At 37.4% G+C, this 16,081-nt stretch overlaps 1 protein-coding gene across 3 annotated transcripts in view; it reads left to right on the top strand.

Moving 5' to 3' along the window:
* TRRAP (transformation/transcription domain associated protein) overlaps positions 1 to 16,081 on the top strand; it is a 75,504-nt gene that overhangs the window by 20,098 nt on the left and 39,325 nt on the right. For all 3 annotated transcript variants that reach the window (XM_029957781.1, XM_029957782.1, XM_018067332.2), the window contains exons 26-43: positions 881 to 1,141; positions 2,121 to 2,282; positions 2,518 to 2,614; positions 3,057 to 3,178; positions 4,280 to 4,450; positions 5,169 to 5,237; positions 9,084 to 9,203; positions 9,528 to 9,647; positions 10,003 to 10,167; positions 10,559 to 10,740; positions 11,007 to 11,205; positions 11,617 to 11,745; positions 12,358 to 12,624; positions 13,195 to 13,401; positions 14,119 to 14,277; positions 14,364 to 14,498; positions 14,697 to 14,807; positions 15,666 to 15,812. In XM_029957781.1, coding sequence (XP_029813641.1) covers positions 881 to 1,141; positions 2,121 to 2,282; positions 2,518 to 2,614; positions 3,057 to 3,178; positions 4,280 to 4,450; positions 5,169 to 5,237; positions 9,084 to 9,203; positions 9,528 to 9,647; positions 10,003 to 10,167; positions 10,559 to 10,740; positions 11,007 to 11,205; positions 11,617 to 11,745; positions 12,358 to 12,624; positions 13,195 to 13,401; positions 14,119 to 14,277; positions 14,364 to 14,498; positions 14,697 to 14,807; positions 15,666 to 15,812 — 2,823 coding nt within the window. The remainder of the gene's footprint in view (positions 1 to 880; positions 1,142 to 2,120; positions 2,283 to 2,517; positions 2,615 to 3,056; positions 3,179 to 4,279; positions 4,451 to 5,168; positions 5,238 to 9,083; positions 9,204 to 9,527; positions 9,648 to 10,002; positions 10,168 to 10,558; positions 10,741 to 11,006; positions 11,206 to 11,616; positions 11,746 to 12,357; positions 12,625 to 13,194; positions 13,402 to 14,118; positions 14,278 to 14,363; positions 14,499 to 14,696; positions 14,808 to 15,665; positions 15,813 to 16,081) is intronic.

The raw sequence follows: 16,081 nt of genomic DNA, 5'->3' as shown, positions 1-16,081 counted from the left end.
AATGGTGTGGGGAAAAACTTCTGTTCCTAAATTCACACAGATTGAACTCTTGTTAATCTTGATTTTATTGAACTTCAGAATGCATCGGATCTGCAATTGCTGGGAGTGAGTTTTAGTCATTTTAACTTAAACCAAGACCTGAAGTTAGGAATGAGATCAGATTTTGCACGTAACTTTGCTGAAGTTGTTGGGATTACACTTGTTTCTTTCAGAGTAGAAAGGTACAGGCCCCATGCAGGTCACCAAAAGAACATGGATTCACTGTCACTTGTCATAGAATCACTGTTTAGTTGGAAATAATTATCAAGTCCAGCCATTAATGAAATGCTACCATCTTCACCACTAAACTATATCCCCAAGTGCCACATCTATATATTTTTTGAACACTTACTGCTTCCCTGGACAGCCTATTCCAATGTTTGACCATCCTTTCATTGAAGAAATTTCTTTTCCAGTATCCAATCTAAACCTCCCTTGGTGAAACTTGAGAACATTTCCTCTTTTCCTGAAAAACATGCACAAAACCCACTGATTTTTTTGTTCATTTTGTGTTTTACCAAAAAACTGTATGTAGTTATATGTACCTAGAGAACCATCTGCCTGGTCATTTCTCATTGTGAATCACCTGGTGACAACATTGTGAAGGATTCCAGTGCTTGAGGTCATTTATAAAATTATGTTGCACTGCAGCTCAAAATTTTGGAATGATTGATGGGAAGACTGTTTGAATGTGTGTTCTGTTTAAGTTTTATTTTTATATGGTTTTAGCCATTTGCACAGGATTCATCAAAATGAAATTCTAACTTTGTTGGTGAGTAGTGTGTAGATTTGAGATCTTTATTCTGTACTTAGTTAATAAAAATAATCTGTGATGCCCCAGGTTTCCAATGGAGCAGTTGCTATGGCAAAGACCACATTAGAACAGCTCTTGATCAGGTGTGCAACTCCTTTAAAAGATGAAGAAAAAACAGAAGAAATCCTGGCAGCACAGGAAAAGTCTTTCCACCATGTAACACATGACCTTGTTCGAGAAGTAACCTCTCCAAACTCTACTGTGAGAAAACAAGCCATGCATTCATTGCAGGTGCTTGCACAGGTCACTGGGAAAAGTGTCACAGTGATTATGGAGCCACATAAAGAGGTAAGCAGAAATACCTACTGAACCTGAGTTTAAAGTTGTTTTCCAGTTTGGATTTGCAGAAATGCTTTCCTGGGTACATTTTTCCACATTAGTAAATGAAGTTCTTTGTGCTTTGATAGCATATGTTTGTCATTTGCTGAGTTTCATTGTTTTAAAGTACATAGTGGCTGGAGCACTATAGAAATTCATACAACTGTGCCTGACTCTTGGCCAGTGTTTATAGTGTCTTCAGATTAATTTACTTCCTTAAATTATGGACTGCTCATCCAACCACCAAGCTAGGCTGTATAGATACTGCATTTTGAATGTCCACTTTGTGTTATTCTCTAAATATGAGGCTTATTGCTATGCCTTTCCCTATCCAGAAAGGGACTATAAAGATCCAAGCTGGTGTTGAAATAACTTTTAGCTAGATACTAATGCTAATAGCATTCATTCTCTTGAAAGACAAGTGAATGTACATGAGCCCTAAGGACCATGGCAACATACCAAACTAGAGATGTCATTACTGTAGTTTGGGAACATACAGACAAACCTCCTAATTGATATCTTGTTTTGCTAAGGATGTTTATGGAGGAGAGTGAGAAGTTGGTGTAATGGAAAGAAGTTACACTGACTTTTTTGTTTTTCTGATGTTTCGGGAGTTTAATATATTCTTGTTTCTTTACTTGAATGTTTGAAATGCTTCAATCTATGAATTTCTTTGTTGTTTATAACACCATGTGAAGTTATTAAATATAATAGATATATTTAACAGAAAATATGTATTAATTACAGATACTGCATTGTTTTGTGAACTGGCTGAATTAAATTAGTTCAGAGAAATACTTTTGTTCTTACTTAATGATTTCTCAAGCCATACATCTGGAGCAAATGGATAGAAATGTGCAGCCATGACTAGTGGTGTCTTCTCAGTGCCTGGGTCTGTGGGGTCATTTGAATAGGATACTAATTCAGTCATTTAAATTGTGTTGTGTAGGTTCTCCAAGACATGGTTCCTCCTAAAAAGCATTTACTTAGGCATCAACCTGCAAATGCCCAGATTGGCCTGATGGAGGGAAATACCTTTTGCACAACCCTGCAACCCCGATTGTTTACAATGGATCTAAATGTTGTGGAGCACAAGGTTTTCTACACAGAGGTACTTTCTCTTTATGTTCTTATATTTGAATGCAGATACTTATCAGTGATGGTGTTAGTACTTTCAGTGTTAAAAATACGCATTTTTCTTTGTGCATTTTAAAACTTTCAAAAGGTGAAATGTGAAGGTTGATTAATGTGTTTCCATAAACTTGGCTCTGAGGAAACAAGACTCAAAAGGTACCATTTCAAATGTGAGTCACGATGCCTAAAAAGGCTTGTTTATTTTTTCCTAGTTATTGAATTTATGTGAGGCTGAAGATTCTGCCTTAATGAAACTACCTTGTTACAAAAGTCTTCCATCTCTTGTACCTCTTCGAATTGCGGCCTTAAGTAAGTAAAATTCCTGAGCAAAGTTTGGTGTAGTTAAGTGTCCTTGTGAGCAATGGGCAGTTTGCTTCCCAGGATCAGCAGAAAACCTGAGCCCTGGAAGACTGATGACTGCTTTCCAGAGGTCACAGTTTAATGGAGAGAATAATGGGAAAGTATTGCTGCTTTCTTAATGACTAGAATTTAGTTTCTGAAATGAACCCTAAACAGTTTGAGATTAATTATGTTTTATAGCATTAGGAAAACTTAAGAACACTAATGGAGTTCCCATTCTTTTGCTGTTTTATGATGTATCTTGGTTTTGGCAATGCATGTAATGCTTTAGCTGTTTGTAATTTCAGATGACATAAAAAGAAACTAGAAGTGGTATAGAATTAGGGTTTATTTTCCCCTCTCTTTTGAAATTGTGTTAACAAAGAGAACAAATTTCCTTTGATATTTGCAGATGCTCTAGCTGCCTGCAATTACTTGCCTCAGTCAAGAGAGAAGATCATTGCTGCACTCTTCAAGGCACTGAATTCAACAAATAATGAACTGCAGGAGGCAGGAGAAGCATGCATGAGAAAGGTGACTGTGTTAAACAACATTCCTTTTGAGGCCATTGTTCTTTCTGCTTTACTTCCTTGGTACAAAACTTCTTGGGAAAGTTCTCTACAGGGAATACTGGCTGCTCTGTTCAGTTTTTGTTACTGACTCTGTTAAAAGTTTCTGTCAGATGTGGTCTTCTGGGGGCCTGAACTTAGCCATAAAAATTATCCATCTTGAAATTAAGCATTATAAGCTCTTGGATAAGGACCATGGTAAATCTTTTCAGTCTTTCTGTCCAGATGGAAGGGCAGGGAAAAAGATATTTGTTCATCATGATTTGTTATCCAGTAACTGTGCCTAGTTCCAATTCAGCAAGATTTTAATACTATTCTTCTAAATGAAAACAAAGCTAATGAAATTACAAAGATGCTGTAAGTAATGCTGTGTAGATTGGCTGACATGTAACAGGGAATGTAACTGTTTGCATTTGTTTATGCCATTGACTGACCAAAAGTCAGATGTCTTTTCCTGTCACTCTGGTCATGAGAGGGAATGTACTTATTATTTGTGGCTTGTTGACAATACAGTTGGGTTGAGATGTAAGAGGGAGCAAATAAGGATTGTTTGACCTATACATCAGATTTTTCTAGTTTTTTTTCCTGTGATAAATTCACACCCACAGGATGTTTGGTTATGACAGGAAATATTGTCTCTGACTGCTTGCAGACAGGTTCTTTTGACCTTTTATGTTGCTCAGGATGCATGCAGATTGTAACACAGAAATTTGCTCTATTGCCTTTGGCCACATTCACAGGCAGTTCTTAATAAAGCAGTGTCTAAGTAGTTCATCCATAGCTGTGTATTGAATTTATAGCTGTAGCAGTTTTTCAATCTGTCTGTATTAAGATCTCCTACTTGATTATTTTATGGAATATCCTCCCGTGTGTCAGAAATACTTCAGTGCTTCCCAAATCCATCTTGTCACTGGATGCTTTTCCAGCACTAAGTGTTGTTTGAGCTATTGCATTCTGAAAGTGCAAAATACAAGAAGAAAAACCAAGTCAGCTTTCTTTAAGAGAGATGCTTGCACAGAAGTCGCCTCCCTCCCCACCTGTATCTTAGTCATGTACTCTCTTGCAGTTCTTGGAAGGAGCTACCATAGAAGTGGATCAAATCCACACCCACATGAGGCCACTGCTGATGATGTTGGGAGACTATCGAAGCCTGACCCTGAACGTTGTGAATCGTTTGACATCAGTTACCAGACTTTTCCCGAACTCTTTCAATGATAAATTCTGTGACCAGATGATGGTAAGCCTATTCAAGTTTTTTCTTTAGCTCTTCCCAAAGAAATTTTCTTCTAGCTACTGTTTGTATTGGTGAAAAGTCAAAGAACAGTTCAGTAGTGACTCAATGTGTGTATTGGAATTGAAAGATTTTTGTTTCACAATTAATAAAAATGCGATTTCTTTAAACATTTTGAGTTAATTTCGAAAGAGCTGCTAAACCAAAAAGTTAAGAGATGTTATTTTTTAGTGAAGACATACCTACTTATGCTAAGGTCTGCTTGGACAAATTTATCTTTAAGCAAGGTGCCACCAGTACCTTGAAAATATGTTTTACTTCCTAATGGACTAAGTCTGTGTTGGTGCTTTCTTGATTTATTAAATTTTGGAAGGTATTGCAGTGTTTATTTGCAGTTTTTAAACTGTATATGGGAATTCTTTATCCTTTTGGCATGGATATTTAAATGCATCTATATCAAGCAAATGATTAAACAAGTGTAAACCTATCAGACTTAGGTTTTTTGTGGTGTGTAATGTATGTACTCTTATAATCCCTGCTTAGGTGAATATGGAGAGGGCTTTTAGTAACAGAAGACTTTTCAATCTGAGGGAACGAAAATAGCTAATAATTTTCCCCCTTGTTTTCTTAAAGAATTATTTCTGCCTCTACTTCTTTTCTTTTAGTTTATGCTAAAATGGAACAGTTAATTAGAAGAATAATACTGATTATCCTCTCTTTATAGCAACACCTGCGTAAATGGATGGAAGTTGTAGTTATCACACACAAAGGTGGACAACGGAGCGATGGAAATGTGAGTTAATGAAAGCTTTTATGTGAGAAGAGAAGAAATAAGTGGTATTAACGTTTTAGAATTACAGACCTCGTTCACTTGTAAATGTTGCCATGACTGATTACACACTGATGCTTTGTTACAAGCTAATGAACTTGTATCTATATTGAATGTCTGTTAGAAATCTCAGCAAGAGAAGCTTCTTATCTGCTTAAAAGGGTTACTTTAAAGACTTTACTTACAGGTTGGTGTGGGAACAGCTCAAGGATTTTTTTTTTTCCCCCCTCAGGATTTTCTGCTTAGAAATCTGCTCTTCATTGGAATGGCTGATGAGCTCAGCAGCATAATCCCTCTTTTCTTCACTAATATGTTTGATGTTCCCAACATAGTCTTTTGAAAATTATACATAATGATAATATAATCCCAGTTAATTGTGAATTACATTTATTAAAACCAAGTTCAGTATTTACTTGTTGAGATCACATTAAAATCTCTCTTCCATTGAAACTAATGGTCTCAGTGTTAACTATGGGAAGCTGATTAGTTGTCTTATAAATGGAAAATTGTACAGTAATGTCAATGCTGTGTGCTCTCAGCAATACAGCACTGATGGGAATTCCTGCTTCAGTGTAGTTTTATGTGGATTGTCAGAAGTGCCATAATTCTATTAATGTTTTACTTATCACTTATATTAAGTGTTGAGATTTATTATTGGAACTAGGAAAAAAATGGGGGGAATTTCATTAATATCTTTGTTTTTCAAATTAGGATGAAATTAGACTGGCTTTTTATTTCCCTTAAAATGTGGAAATGGCTTAATGGCTTTTCTTTTGTCTTTCCTGTCGTTGCAAAGAGAGCTTTTAAATGTGAATTTGATAATTTCTTTGTATTAGTCCTGGATGTTCTCTAATGAAGGTGAATAGAATTTTTCTTATGTTTTTAGCTAAAACACTGTCCATTTTTCAGTTAAACACATTTTATTTGGGTCAGAGTAGTTCTAAGGCCTTTATATTCTTCTCTTGGGATTTGCTCTTCAAAAGTGATGATTACAGATATCTTGCATATCTTTTTATAGCAACAGTCTTTTAGACCACAATGTGGCACCTCTAGACCAGTTTTTAGTTGTGCCTAAATCATATTTAGTTGGGAATTCTCCTGCTTTTAATGTTTTTTATTAATGTTTTCTATGTAATTGTGTGTTTAGTCTCCTAAATCTGTGATTTTTTTTTTTTAATGTTGTTTTAAAACAGTGGTATGTTGAGGGGAAAGTGCACACCAGACACTTGAGAAAGAATCTACTGTCACATCTTGAGGGAGAGAAGTCTCTGGAATCATTTCAGATAGGACTGTGTGACTGCAGAGCTGATTAAATGTTACTTTTCTGCTCCCTAGTTGTTGCTCTAAAGTTTCCTTAAAAAATAAAATCTCAAGGGGGACACAGACAGCATGGTCCATGTGCCAGTTGCTGTGGCAAGCAGGTGTCATTGCTGTCATTGTATCTTCTAAATGTAGAAAAAGTGGAATGGTGAGACTGGTGGTCAATTGTTGTAGCTGGCATTTCACTTACTCTCGTTTTTTCCTGATCATAATGAGATTCCAAAATCTGAGATACTCACTTAGGAGCAGTGCTGGGGAGTGTTATCAGGGTTGGATCATTCAGACCACATGGTTAAATACTGATGATGGTAAAAACACCTTGGAGGAGAGAACTGATTGGGAAAGCCTGGTGTTCCCTACCTGTACAGGGGGCTGTTACAATCATTTCATCTCTTTCCAGCAGCACTGGGTCAAGGGGCCATTTGATGGCAATGCTGGTGTCATGCAGTTCTCCAGCAGGTAGTGCCTGGTCAGCAAGGCTTCTTCATGAATGGTTCAAAAGTCTGGGGAATGAGTTTTCGTATGTAAATGGTAACTGTAGACAAAATAAAAACTTCATACATTTCAGTTAAAAATTCTGCATAATAATTGATGACTATCATAAAGATCCACATTGATGCCAGAATAACTAAGCCTTTTGTTCACCTAAATAATTTATGACAGTCCTACTGTGATCCTGAACTGTGACCTGGCTGTTTAGAGAAATGAACAAATTAAAACAAAAAATATTAACTAGTGATTAAAATCTAATTCATTGGCCCAGCGAGTGAAATGCTTGATTTAAACCCTTCTTCCTCTCTTCCCTACCTCCCTAAGGAAAGGCATGGGATTTTAGGTCATGTCTGCTAATTGAAAGATTTAAGTTTTGACTAGATGGTTGCCTCCAGCTGTCCCTCTTGTGAGAGGGTGGAAATTTCCTTGGTGGAATTTCCATGGTGGATATTCTGCATTACAGCCTAAGAGGACTTTGTAGCTTTAGGGGGCTTTATAGCTTGACAGTTGGAGTACTGAAAGTGGTTTCATAATTGGTGGTTTCATAATTGATGCTGGCCAAATTTGTCTTTGAAGATGCTAAAATATGGTTTCCCCTAACTTAATAATCTCTAATATCTCTTTATTCAGTATAAATATTTGAGAAACTGTGTCTAATCAGTGTACAAGTAGGAAAAAGGATACTTTTCATCCTAGTTCTTTGGAGGGCAATTTGGAGCATGTGAGATACTCATTGTCTCAATTCTTTCCATTTGAGATGAGATGAGAAAGTAACTGTACTGAAGTTAGACTGCAGCCTGAAGAATAGCATGTACTAATTTGTACATTTATTGGATATTTTTGTGGGCTTTTTCTTTTCATGCTGTGACTTCTGTTTTGGTTCAGCCTGCTGCAGAAGGGCTAGAGGTGAGAAAATCAGTGGAGGCACAGGAATTTTTTTTTTGTTGTCATGGGTTTTTTTGTTGTAGTTGTTTGTTTTTATTTTTTCTTTTAAACTGTGGTTTGTTAGTTTTGTTGTTGTGTTTTGGGCAGAGTGCATTGTGCCTTTGAGTGCAGTGCTGTGAATTGTCCCCTGTTTGTCTGTGGCAGAGTTGTTTTGATGCCATTGCTGTTAAGGGTGTTAAGCATGTTCATGCTGAGAAGAGCAGGAATTTGTTTCTCTGAAGGCATATGTAGTTTCAAAAGTTTTTATTCTTGTTCTCAGTCCTGCACTTCAATCCAGGAGAGTAGTTTTGTAGGGTTCTGTCTGTGCAGATCATGTTAAAGGAGTGGGGCCTAATGCTTTGTGTTTAAATTCAGTTGAGGAAATGCAGTGCCTTGATAATATTTTGCACATTAGAACTTGGTTTTAGAGAGGTGAAGGTGGATGTTTTGGTTTTTTTTCCTTTCCCTTTTCTTACTGAAGGAAATCCACACTCTAGCTGACTGAAATACAGCCTCCATTTAAATCACACAATGAAAAAGAAATGCAAAATTATCTTAGACTTCTGGAGAATTTAATATCTAGTGGGAGAACAGAGCTGACTTTTCTTTGAAGTAACAAGCTGTTTGCAAGACAGACTGAGCAGTGCTGTGGGAAAACTGTCTCTCTTCCCTCACATGTAATCTGGGGGTGTGGGGTGTGTATGAGAAATTGTTTAGATGGGAAGGTCTGGCTGTCTGATGCACAAACCACTTGGTGTGGTGCAGTGAGCACTGTGGAACTCCCCCATCAACAGTGTTGTTGCACAGTGTTTAACTCTTACCTGTAAAACACCACTATACTGACAAAGAAAATAAAATTTAAACCATGATGTTACAGGGGGGGCAGGGCAGACTTCCACAAGAGCAATTGTTTCATACATTGTGGTAAGTAGATGCTGTATAAATGTTAACCCTTTACATTTGATTGCTGGCTATGCTAATCCAGAGAGGAACAAATAAGTAAGATGTGAGATACTGTTTTTATACATTGTAGCTGGCAATGTTTAATTCAACCCTGTTTCTTTTTACCTGTAGGAAATGAAGATTTGTTCAGCAATTATAAATTTGTTCCATCTGATCCCAGCTGCCCCACAGACTCTGGTTAAACCTCTCCTGGAAGTTGTTATGAAAACAGAACGAGCAATGTTAATTGAGGTAAAAGTGGAAGTTAACATTGCTGAAATTTTTGCTTTATGGTATTTTTAAACATTAGTGTATAATAATTATAATATTTTAAATGTGGCATGGGAATATTTGATGTGATAAAATGTGCTCTTCAAGCCTTTAGGAGGTATTAACATTTGTCTTACACTCTTAGAAGTTAAGTTTTTAAAGTGTCAATAAATTGTCATCATGAAAGTTCTGAACATTTTGTATCTGCATAAATGCCAAGTCAAATGTATTTTTCTGAGTGGTAGCAAATTAGTTGAAAATACTCTATACTCTGCATTTTTAATTTAAGCTTTGTGAATTTTTCAGGCTGGCAGTCCATTCAGGGAACCACTGATAAAATTTTTGACACGTCATCCGTCCCAGACTGTGGAGCTGTTCATGATGGAAGCCACTTTAAATGATCCCCAGTGGAGCAGAATGTTTATGGTAAGCTGTGTGGGAAGGGGAACAGGAGAAAGCCCTCAACTTCACAGATCTGGTGAACAAAAAGCTTTTCATCTTTTGCACCTTTTTTTGCTGTATGACCTTGTAGTCCTTGATCATGGTCTTACTCTGACTGTAGGGTGCCTATTCTTGGGTTTGTATTTGTTTGTCCTGAACTGTTGATTTTATACCTTTCCACATCATGTAGGGCTGTTACTGAAGTTGTAGGCGATGTTTTTATATACGTGAAATACGACCTCTGCAACTTTAGTGAGGGATATAAAAGCTTCAGGATAATATAACCTCTTGGCATTTTGGCTTTTAAAGGTTATTAAAATTATTTCTTCCCCTTTTGCAGAGTTTCTTAAAGCATAAAGATGCCAAACCCCTGCGAGATGTCCTGGCAGCTAATCCCAACCGATTTATCACTCTGCTCTTACCCGTCGGTACCCAGGCAGCCGTGAGACCTGGGTCTCCAAGCACCACCACAATGCGTCTGGATCTGCAGTTCCAAGCCATCAAGGTATCATTTATTCTTGTTTATCTTTGCTCTAGACAGTTAAAACCTCTTCAGCTGCAAACCTCTTACATTACAGGCTTTCAGTGTGTGTGTGTGTGTAGCTCACAGAAAAGCATGTGAAGTGTTTGTAGTTGGAGTCACTCTGAGAAGGAAAGAGAGACTCAAATTAACTACACTTTTTTATCAAGTAGGATACAAGAGGAAAACACGGCAGCAGAAACAATTGTTACAGAAATTTTTTTTTTTGATCTCAACTAGTTTGTATTTCACTTTTTTTACTGGTGAATATTTTAGAACTCTTAATTGCCCTTAAAGAAGTGTTTTTATGTCACCGTTTCTACTGACAGACCTGCTGTGTGTTGACTGTGCATTTGTCTTGTTTTTCTTTGGGCAGATCATAAGTATTATTGTTAAGAATGATGAATGTTGGTTAGCAAATCAGCATTCCTTGGTGAATCAGCTGAAACGTGTGTGGGTGAGTGAAGCTTTCCAGGAGAGACACCGTAAGGAGAATATGGCTGCAACAAACTGGAAGGAACCAAAGCTGTTGGCTTATTGCTTATTGAATTACTGCAAGTAAGTAAAAATGTTGATTTCCTATACTTTGCATGAATTGTTTTAAAAATTTTAGTGCTAGAAAGGTATGTAGGGCTACTAAAAATGGTTTGCAGTTATTGAAGGGAAAGTGTAATATATTTCATAATACTGCCACTCCTCTAAACCCATGCCTTTGGTACTACCTGCTGTTGCCTCTCTGCTCCTTTAAAAGCAAGATTAGTTTCATCAACATAATAAGTTGTGTATTTTTTCACAGAAGCTTTGTATTTTATGTGTTTTTACAGAAGGAATTATGGAGATATAGAGTTACTCTTCCAGTTGCTACGAGCTTTTACGGGTCGATTTCTCTGCAATATGACTTTCTTAAAGGAATATATGGAAGAAGAGATCCCTAAAAACTACAGTATTCCCCAAAAACGGGCTTTGTTCTTCCGGTTTGTAGACTTGAATGACCCAAACTTTGGAGATGAGCTCAAAGCCAAGGTAACTAAAGCAATTAAATCAAAGAAGCCTGGTATTTAGGTTTAATTTTCTTCTTGGGAACTAGGGCAACAAAACTTGCTTACTTAAATGTCAACGAGTTCGATAATTGGCAGAGCCATTTAGGTGCAAATATCATACCTGAAGAAGAGTGATAATAAACAGAGACAGCAATTCATCTTGCTTTTATTACTGACTAGGTTACACTTTCTAAGAATCTTTGCCCTTGGAAGGGAGAAAGAGGGGGGAAAAAAATCTGTGTGTGTCTTTTTCTTAGGGTTTTATTTATAGCTTCCTTTTGTAACACGGTGAGTGTGTCCAACATGCAGCTTTGCATATGAAAGTATTTGAATGTTGGCTGCCATTACAGGAATGCAATAGTTCAGGCTAACTTTTTTTGTTTATATTCTGTAGGTGCTGCAACATATCCTGAATCCTGCTTTCCTGTACAGTTTTGAAAAGGGAGAAGGTGAACAGCTGTTAGGACCTTCAAACCCAGAAGGAGATAATCCAGAAAGCATCACTAGTGTTTTTATTACAAAGGTAACAATCCTTGTTTACACTAAAGTGTTTGAAAATTAAAACAAAAAGTTGTTCCTCTCATTTGGCTTTTCAATCCTAATTTGAATTAGTTGTGCTATTCTGAATATTATGATCTGTTACATCAAATGGCTTCGTAGCACTGAACATGAGATCCATCAGTCATCAGTAGGGCTGGACTACAATTTTCACTTTGATACCTTCAGAACTTGAATATCTGTCTTTAAACATGGCTGTAATCCCAGTCTTATAAGGAAAGCTTTCCATGACTGAACAGCAGTACCTTTCTAATTCACTGCTGTTTCATGAAACCAATTATAAAAAAAATGTTGAAGATAAAGCTTGGGGTTTTTGATTTATTTATTTTTATAGGCTAGCACTTTGGAAATTCCCAGATGTGCTCATTATTTAAAAGTTCACACTTCAGGAGTTTGTTTTGAGGGTACTAAACCGAGTCAAAAAAGTAATTACAGGTTTTAGTCTTCTTAAAAACCACTCAAAAGGCAAAAGGCTAAGACTTTGCTTTTATAATAATAAAACTTATTGGGTTTTTTGTCTTCTTTTTCTTTTTTTTTTTTTTCCCCTCCCTCGCTTTCCTTCTCTCCTCATTGATAGGTACTTGATCCAGAAAAGCAGGCTGACATGCTGGATTCCCTGAGGATACACCTGCTGCAGTTTGCCACGCTGCTGGTCGAGCACGCCCCGCATCACATCCACGACAACAACAAAAACCGCAACAGCAAACTCAGGCGCCTCATGACCTTCGCCTGGCCCTGCCTCCTGTCCAAGGCCTGTGTGGACCCAGCCTGCAAATACAGTGGCCATTTGCTTCTGGCACACATCATTGCCAAATTTGCCATCCATAAGAAGATAGTTCTGCAGGTATTGGGCTTGTGTTCGTTTGTTTAAGGGATGTGGGTAAGTTCTGCAGTGGGCTTTATTTTAAGATTCAGGGTAGAAGCTGCACAGTGGGTTTGAATACTTAGTATAAAGGGAACAGTTAAATTCAAATACCACAACTACAGAAGGAGCAGGCCAAATATTTAATATGATTTCCTTGTGGATAGGAGAGTGTAGAAAAAAGTTTGAAGGTAAGTGAAAACAGGGAGGATAAGTGGGACAATGAAAAGTCCTTGGTTGAATTAACAAAAATTGGAAATGTTTCTTCATTTAAGAGGCAGACACTTCATTTGAGACAGAATATGGGGACCAAGGGAAAACTTTGAATTGGACAGTGGAGAGGGAGGAAGAAAACGGAGTGTAAAGAAAACAGAAGTACATGCTGTATACTTCTGATGATGATATATCGTCGTATATTTAACAAATTACGGACCTTTAAGGAAAAAGTGCATTTTTTTAGAAAACATGTGTTGTAGTTTCTCTTTCTTTGTAAATGCTTTGTTTTTGTAAATACATATAGTATTAATGTTGATCAGAAACTTTGGTGTTTAGGTGTTTCACAGTCTTCTGAAGGCTCATGCCTTGGAGGCCCGAGCTATTGTCAGGCAGGCCATGGCTATTCTGACTCCAGCTGTGCCTGCTCGGATGGAGGATGGACATCAGATGCTCACTCACTGGACGCGAAAAATCATTGTGGAAGAGGGTCATAGTGTTCCCCAACTAGTGCATATTTTGTACTTGATAATACTACATTTCAAGGTACTTGTACCAGTGATTCTGGTAGTCACTGTATCTCCCATATCAAGGACGTAAACTGCAGTTTGACTAGAAAAATAACATACTCTGATGTATATGGTTTAGCTGCAAAATATATAATATGTAATGTATAATCTGTCTCTAAAGATACTTATCTATAACTGAAAACAACTATTTAGTAGCAAGTAATTTATTAAGCTCTATCATGACTGAAGTTAAAACTCAGTGTCAGATGAGATGAACTCATTGCACAAACACGAAACAAATGAGGGAATGCTGCAGAATGTCAGCATAGGATCACTTGAAAATGCATATTAAAATGCAGTCCAAAGGGACAGCTAATACACATTTAAGGCACTTTTGAGGAAAGATGCCTCAGCCCTTTTTGAAGAATGTCTGAGTGTGTTCAAATGTGAGTTGAAGCTCTCTAAAGGGTTGGCAAAAAATTGGCATGATTGGTCCTGGAGAAAAATCGTGACTCTTAAAAAGAACACGTTCATTTGGGTACATGAAATCAGGAGTCCCTACTGAAAATTGTAGCCAAAATTTTATTTCAAAGCACCAGTTACTTTTCAAGATGGCAAAATTTGAACGTGGTACAGATTTAGCAAACTCTGGGATTGATGACTATTTTACCATTTTGCTTTATTTCAACTTTCTGGTTTTTTTGTAGAATTTTATTGGTTAATGACTAACATTTCTGTGAAACCATTTTTTCAGGTTTATTATCCAGTGAGACATCACTTGGTTCAGCATGTGGTTAGTGCCATGCAGAGACTGGGCTTCACTCCCAGTGTTACAGTAGAGCAAAGAAAATTAGCTGTGGATCTTGCTGAAGTGGTTATTAAATGGGAATTGCAAAGAGTTAAAGACCAGCAGGTAGGAAGTCTAAATAAATGGTTAAAGAATGAACTGTTACACAGTTAAGTGTAGTTTTTTTAACATGCACACTGCTGATATTTCAGCCAGATTCAGATATGGACTCAAGTGCAAGTGGAGAAGGAGCAAGTTCTGCCTCATCTGCTGTTAAAAGAGGATTGTCTGTGGATTCTGGCCAAGAAGTTAAACGATTCAGGACAGCTACAGGAGCAATAAGTGCTGTAAGAAAAAATCAGGGTTTGTTCAGAGACTCTGAAATTACAACCTGCACTGACTAAGCAATTCAGCATAATTTTTTTCCCCCCATAACTCAAAGTCCCTAAATTGAAGGTTTTAGCTTTAGAAAACATTTTAAATCCGTTCTTGTTGTTTTCCTTCTTCAATCTTGCTTATGGGTTTTGTGTTTTGTGTGCATGCAGGTGTTTGGACGTAGCCAGTCCCTGCCAGGAGCCGATGCCCTCCTTGCCAAGCCGATTGACAAGCAGCACACAGACACAGTGGTGAATTTCTTGATTAGGATCGCTTGCCAGGTAGTGTGTTTGTTCTGATATGCAAATACCAGTGTGGCAGTAGTAGCCAAAACCATAAACCCCTCTCTTCATACAGGCCCTTTTATGCTTGGATTGTTCTAGTGTTCCTATACTTTGTTTCCTTGATTCATTTATGTGTTTGCGTGGTGCTGCCAAGTATGGTTGTGCTATTGCCTGGGTTAAAGAGCAAGAATACTTCACCCCAAAACTAGATATTTGGAGGGTTTAATAGGGAATGACTATCAATTACATATGTAAGGATAATGACTGTAGTTGTATTTTCAAGATCCAATACATGGGATTATTTTTGTTTTTCATCCAGCTTGTAGAACTAAAGCTTTTCACCAAATTTTCAGAGAACTAACTTTTCTAGAGTGGGGAAAATTAGCTGGGTGTAGCTCAAAGCTGAGAAGTTTTATGGCTTCTGCTCCTGCAGCAGACTCAGCTGGTAATTAGCATGGGATTTTATACACCACAGTCTATTGCACAGAGTAGATGGGCTCTTAAGTATATAGATGAATTGAGTAAAGAGCTGCATATGTTTATGGGTACCTTGCAAACAGTAAAGATTAACCATCTTGAGCACGTTCAGAGTTGTAGCAATAAAGTATGGGATGAAACTTTTTTTTTAAATACACCTTTGATGGGTGATTTGGGGTAATTAGCTGGCAATTTAGACACCAATTCTGGTGTTTACTATTAGTTGTCAGCTTTTTATGCATTTAAAGGCTCTGTGACCGTACTGATAAAACTACTTAAGCCTATCTGTTGCAGAAGTAAGAAATGATATGCTTGCTTAGAATACATAATAAATGAATGAGTTGGTTACTGAAGGGTGTAATTCTGGTGAATTGGTAGGTAAATGACAACTCAAACACTGCTGGATCTCCTGCGGAGTTGCTGTCTCGCCGCTGTGTCAACCTGCTGAAAACAGCCTTACGGCCAGACATGTGTCCCAAGTCAGAGCTGAAGCTGCAGTGGTTTGACAAGCTGCTCATGACTGTGGTAAGTTATGTTCTAGTCCTGGAGGGCTTTAGGTTTCACTGGCACGTGAGATACCTGCATACTGATTTTTACAGTACTGATCTTTTCTTCACTGTAGCGGAATAGATAAATTGTGAAGTGTGTGAATGGCATCAGTGGTTATAATTTGTAGAGCTGCAGTACTTAATGGTTGGTGGGCTTTTTATTTTTGTGATTTTTTTTTTCTTAATAGGAAGTTTTACGGATTGATTTTATTGATTCCTGGTTTTCTGACTACATTATGGTACTAT

This window comes from Manacus vitellinus, unplaced genomic scaffold, assembly GCF_001715985.3.
Source record: "Manacus vitellinus isolate BGI_N305 unplaced genomic scaffold, ASM171598v3 scaffold_12_pilon, whole genome shotgun sequence".
Classification (NCBI taxonomy): Eukaryota; Metazoa; Chordata; class Aves; order Passeriformes; family Pipridae; genus Manacus; species Manacus vitellinus.
This window is presented reverse-complemented; position numbering and strand designations above follow the sequence as displayed.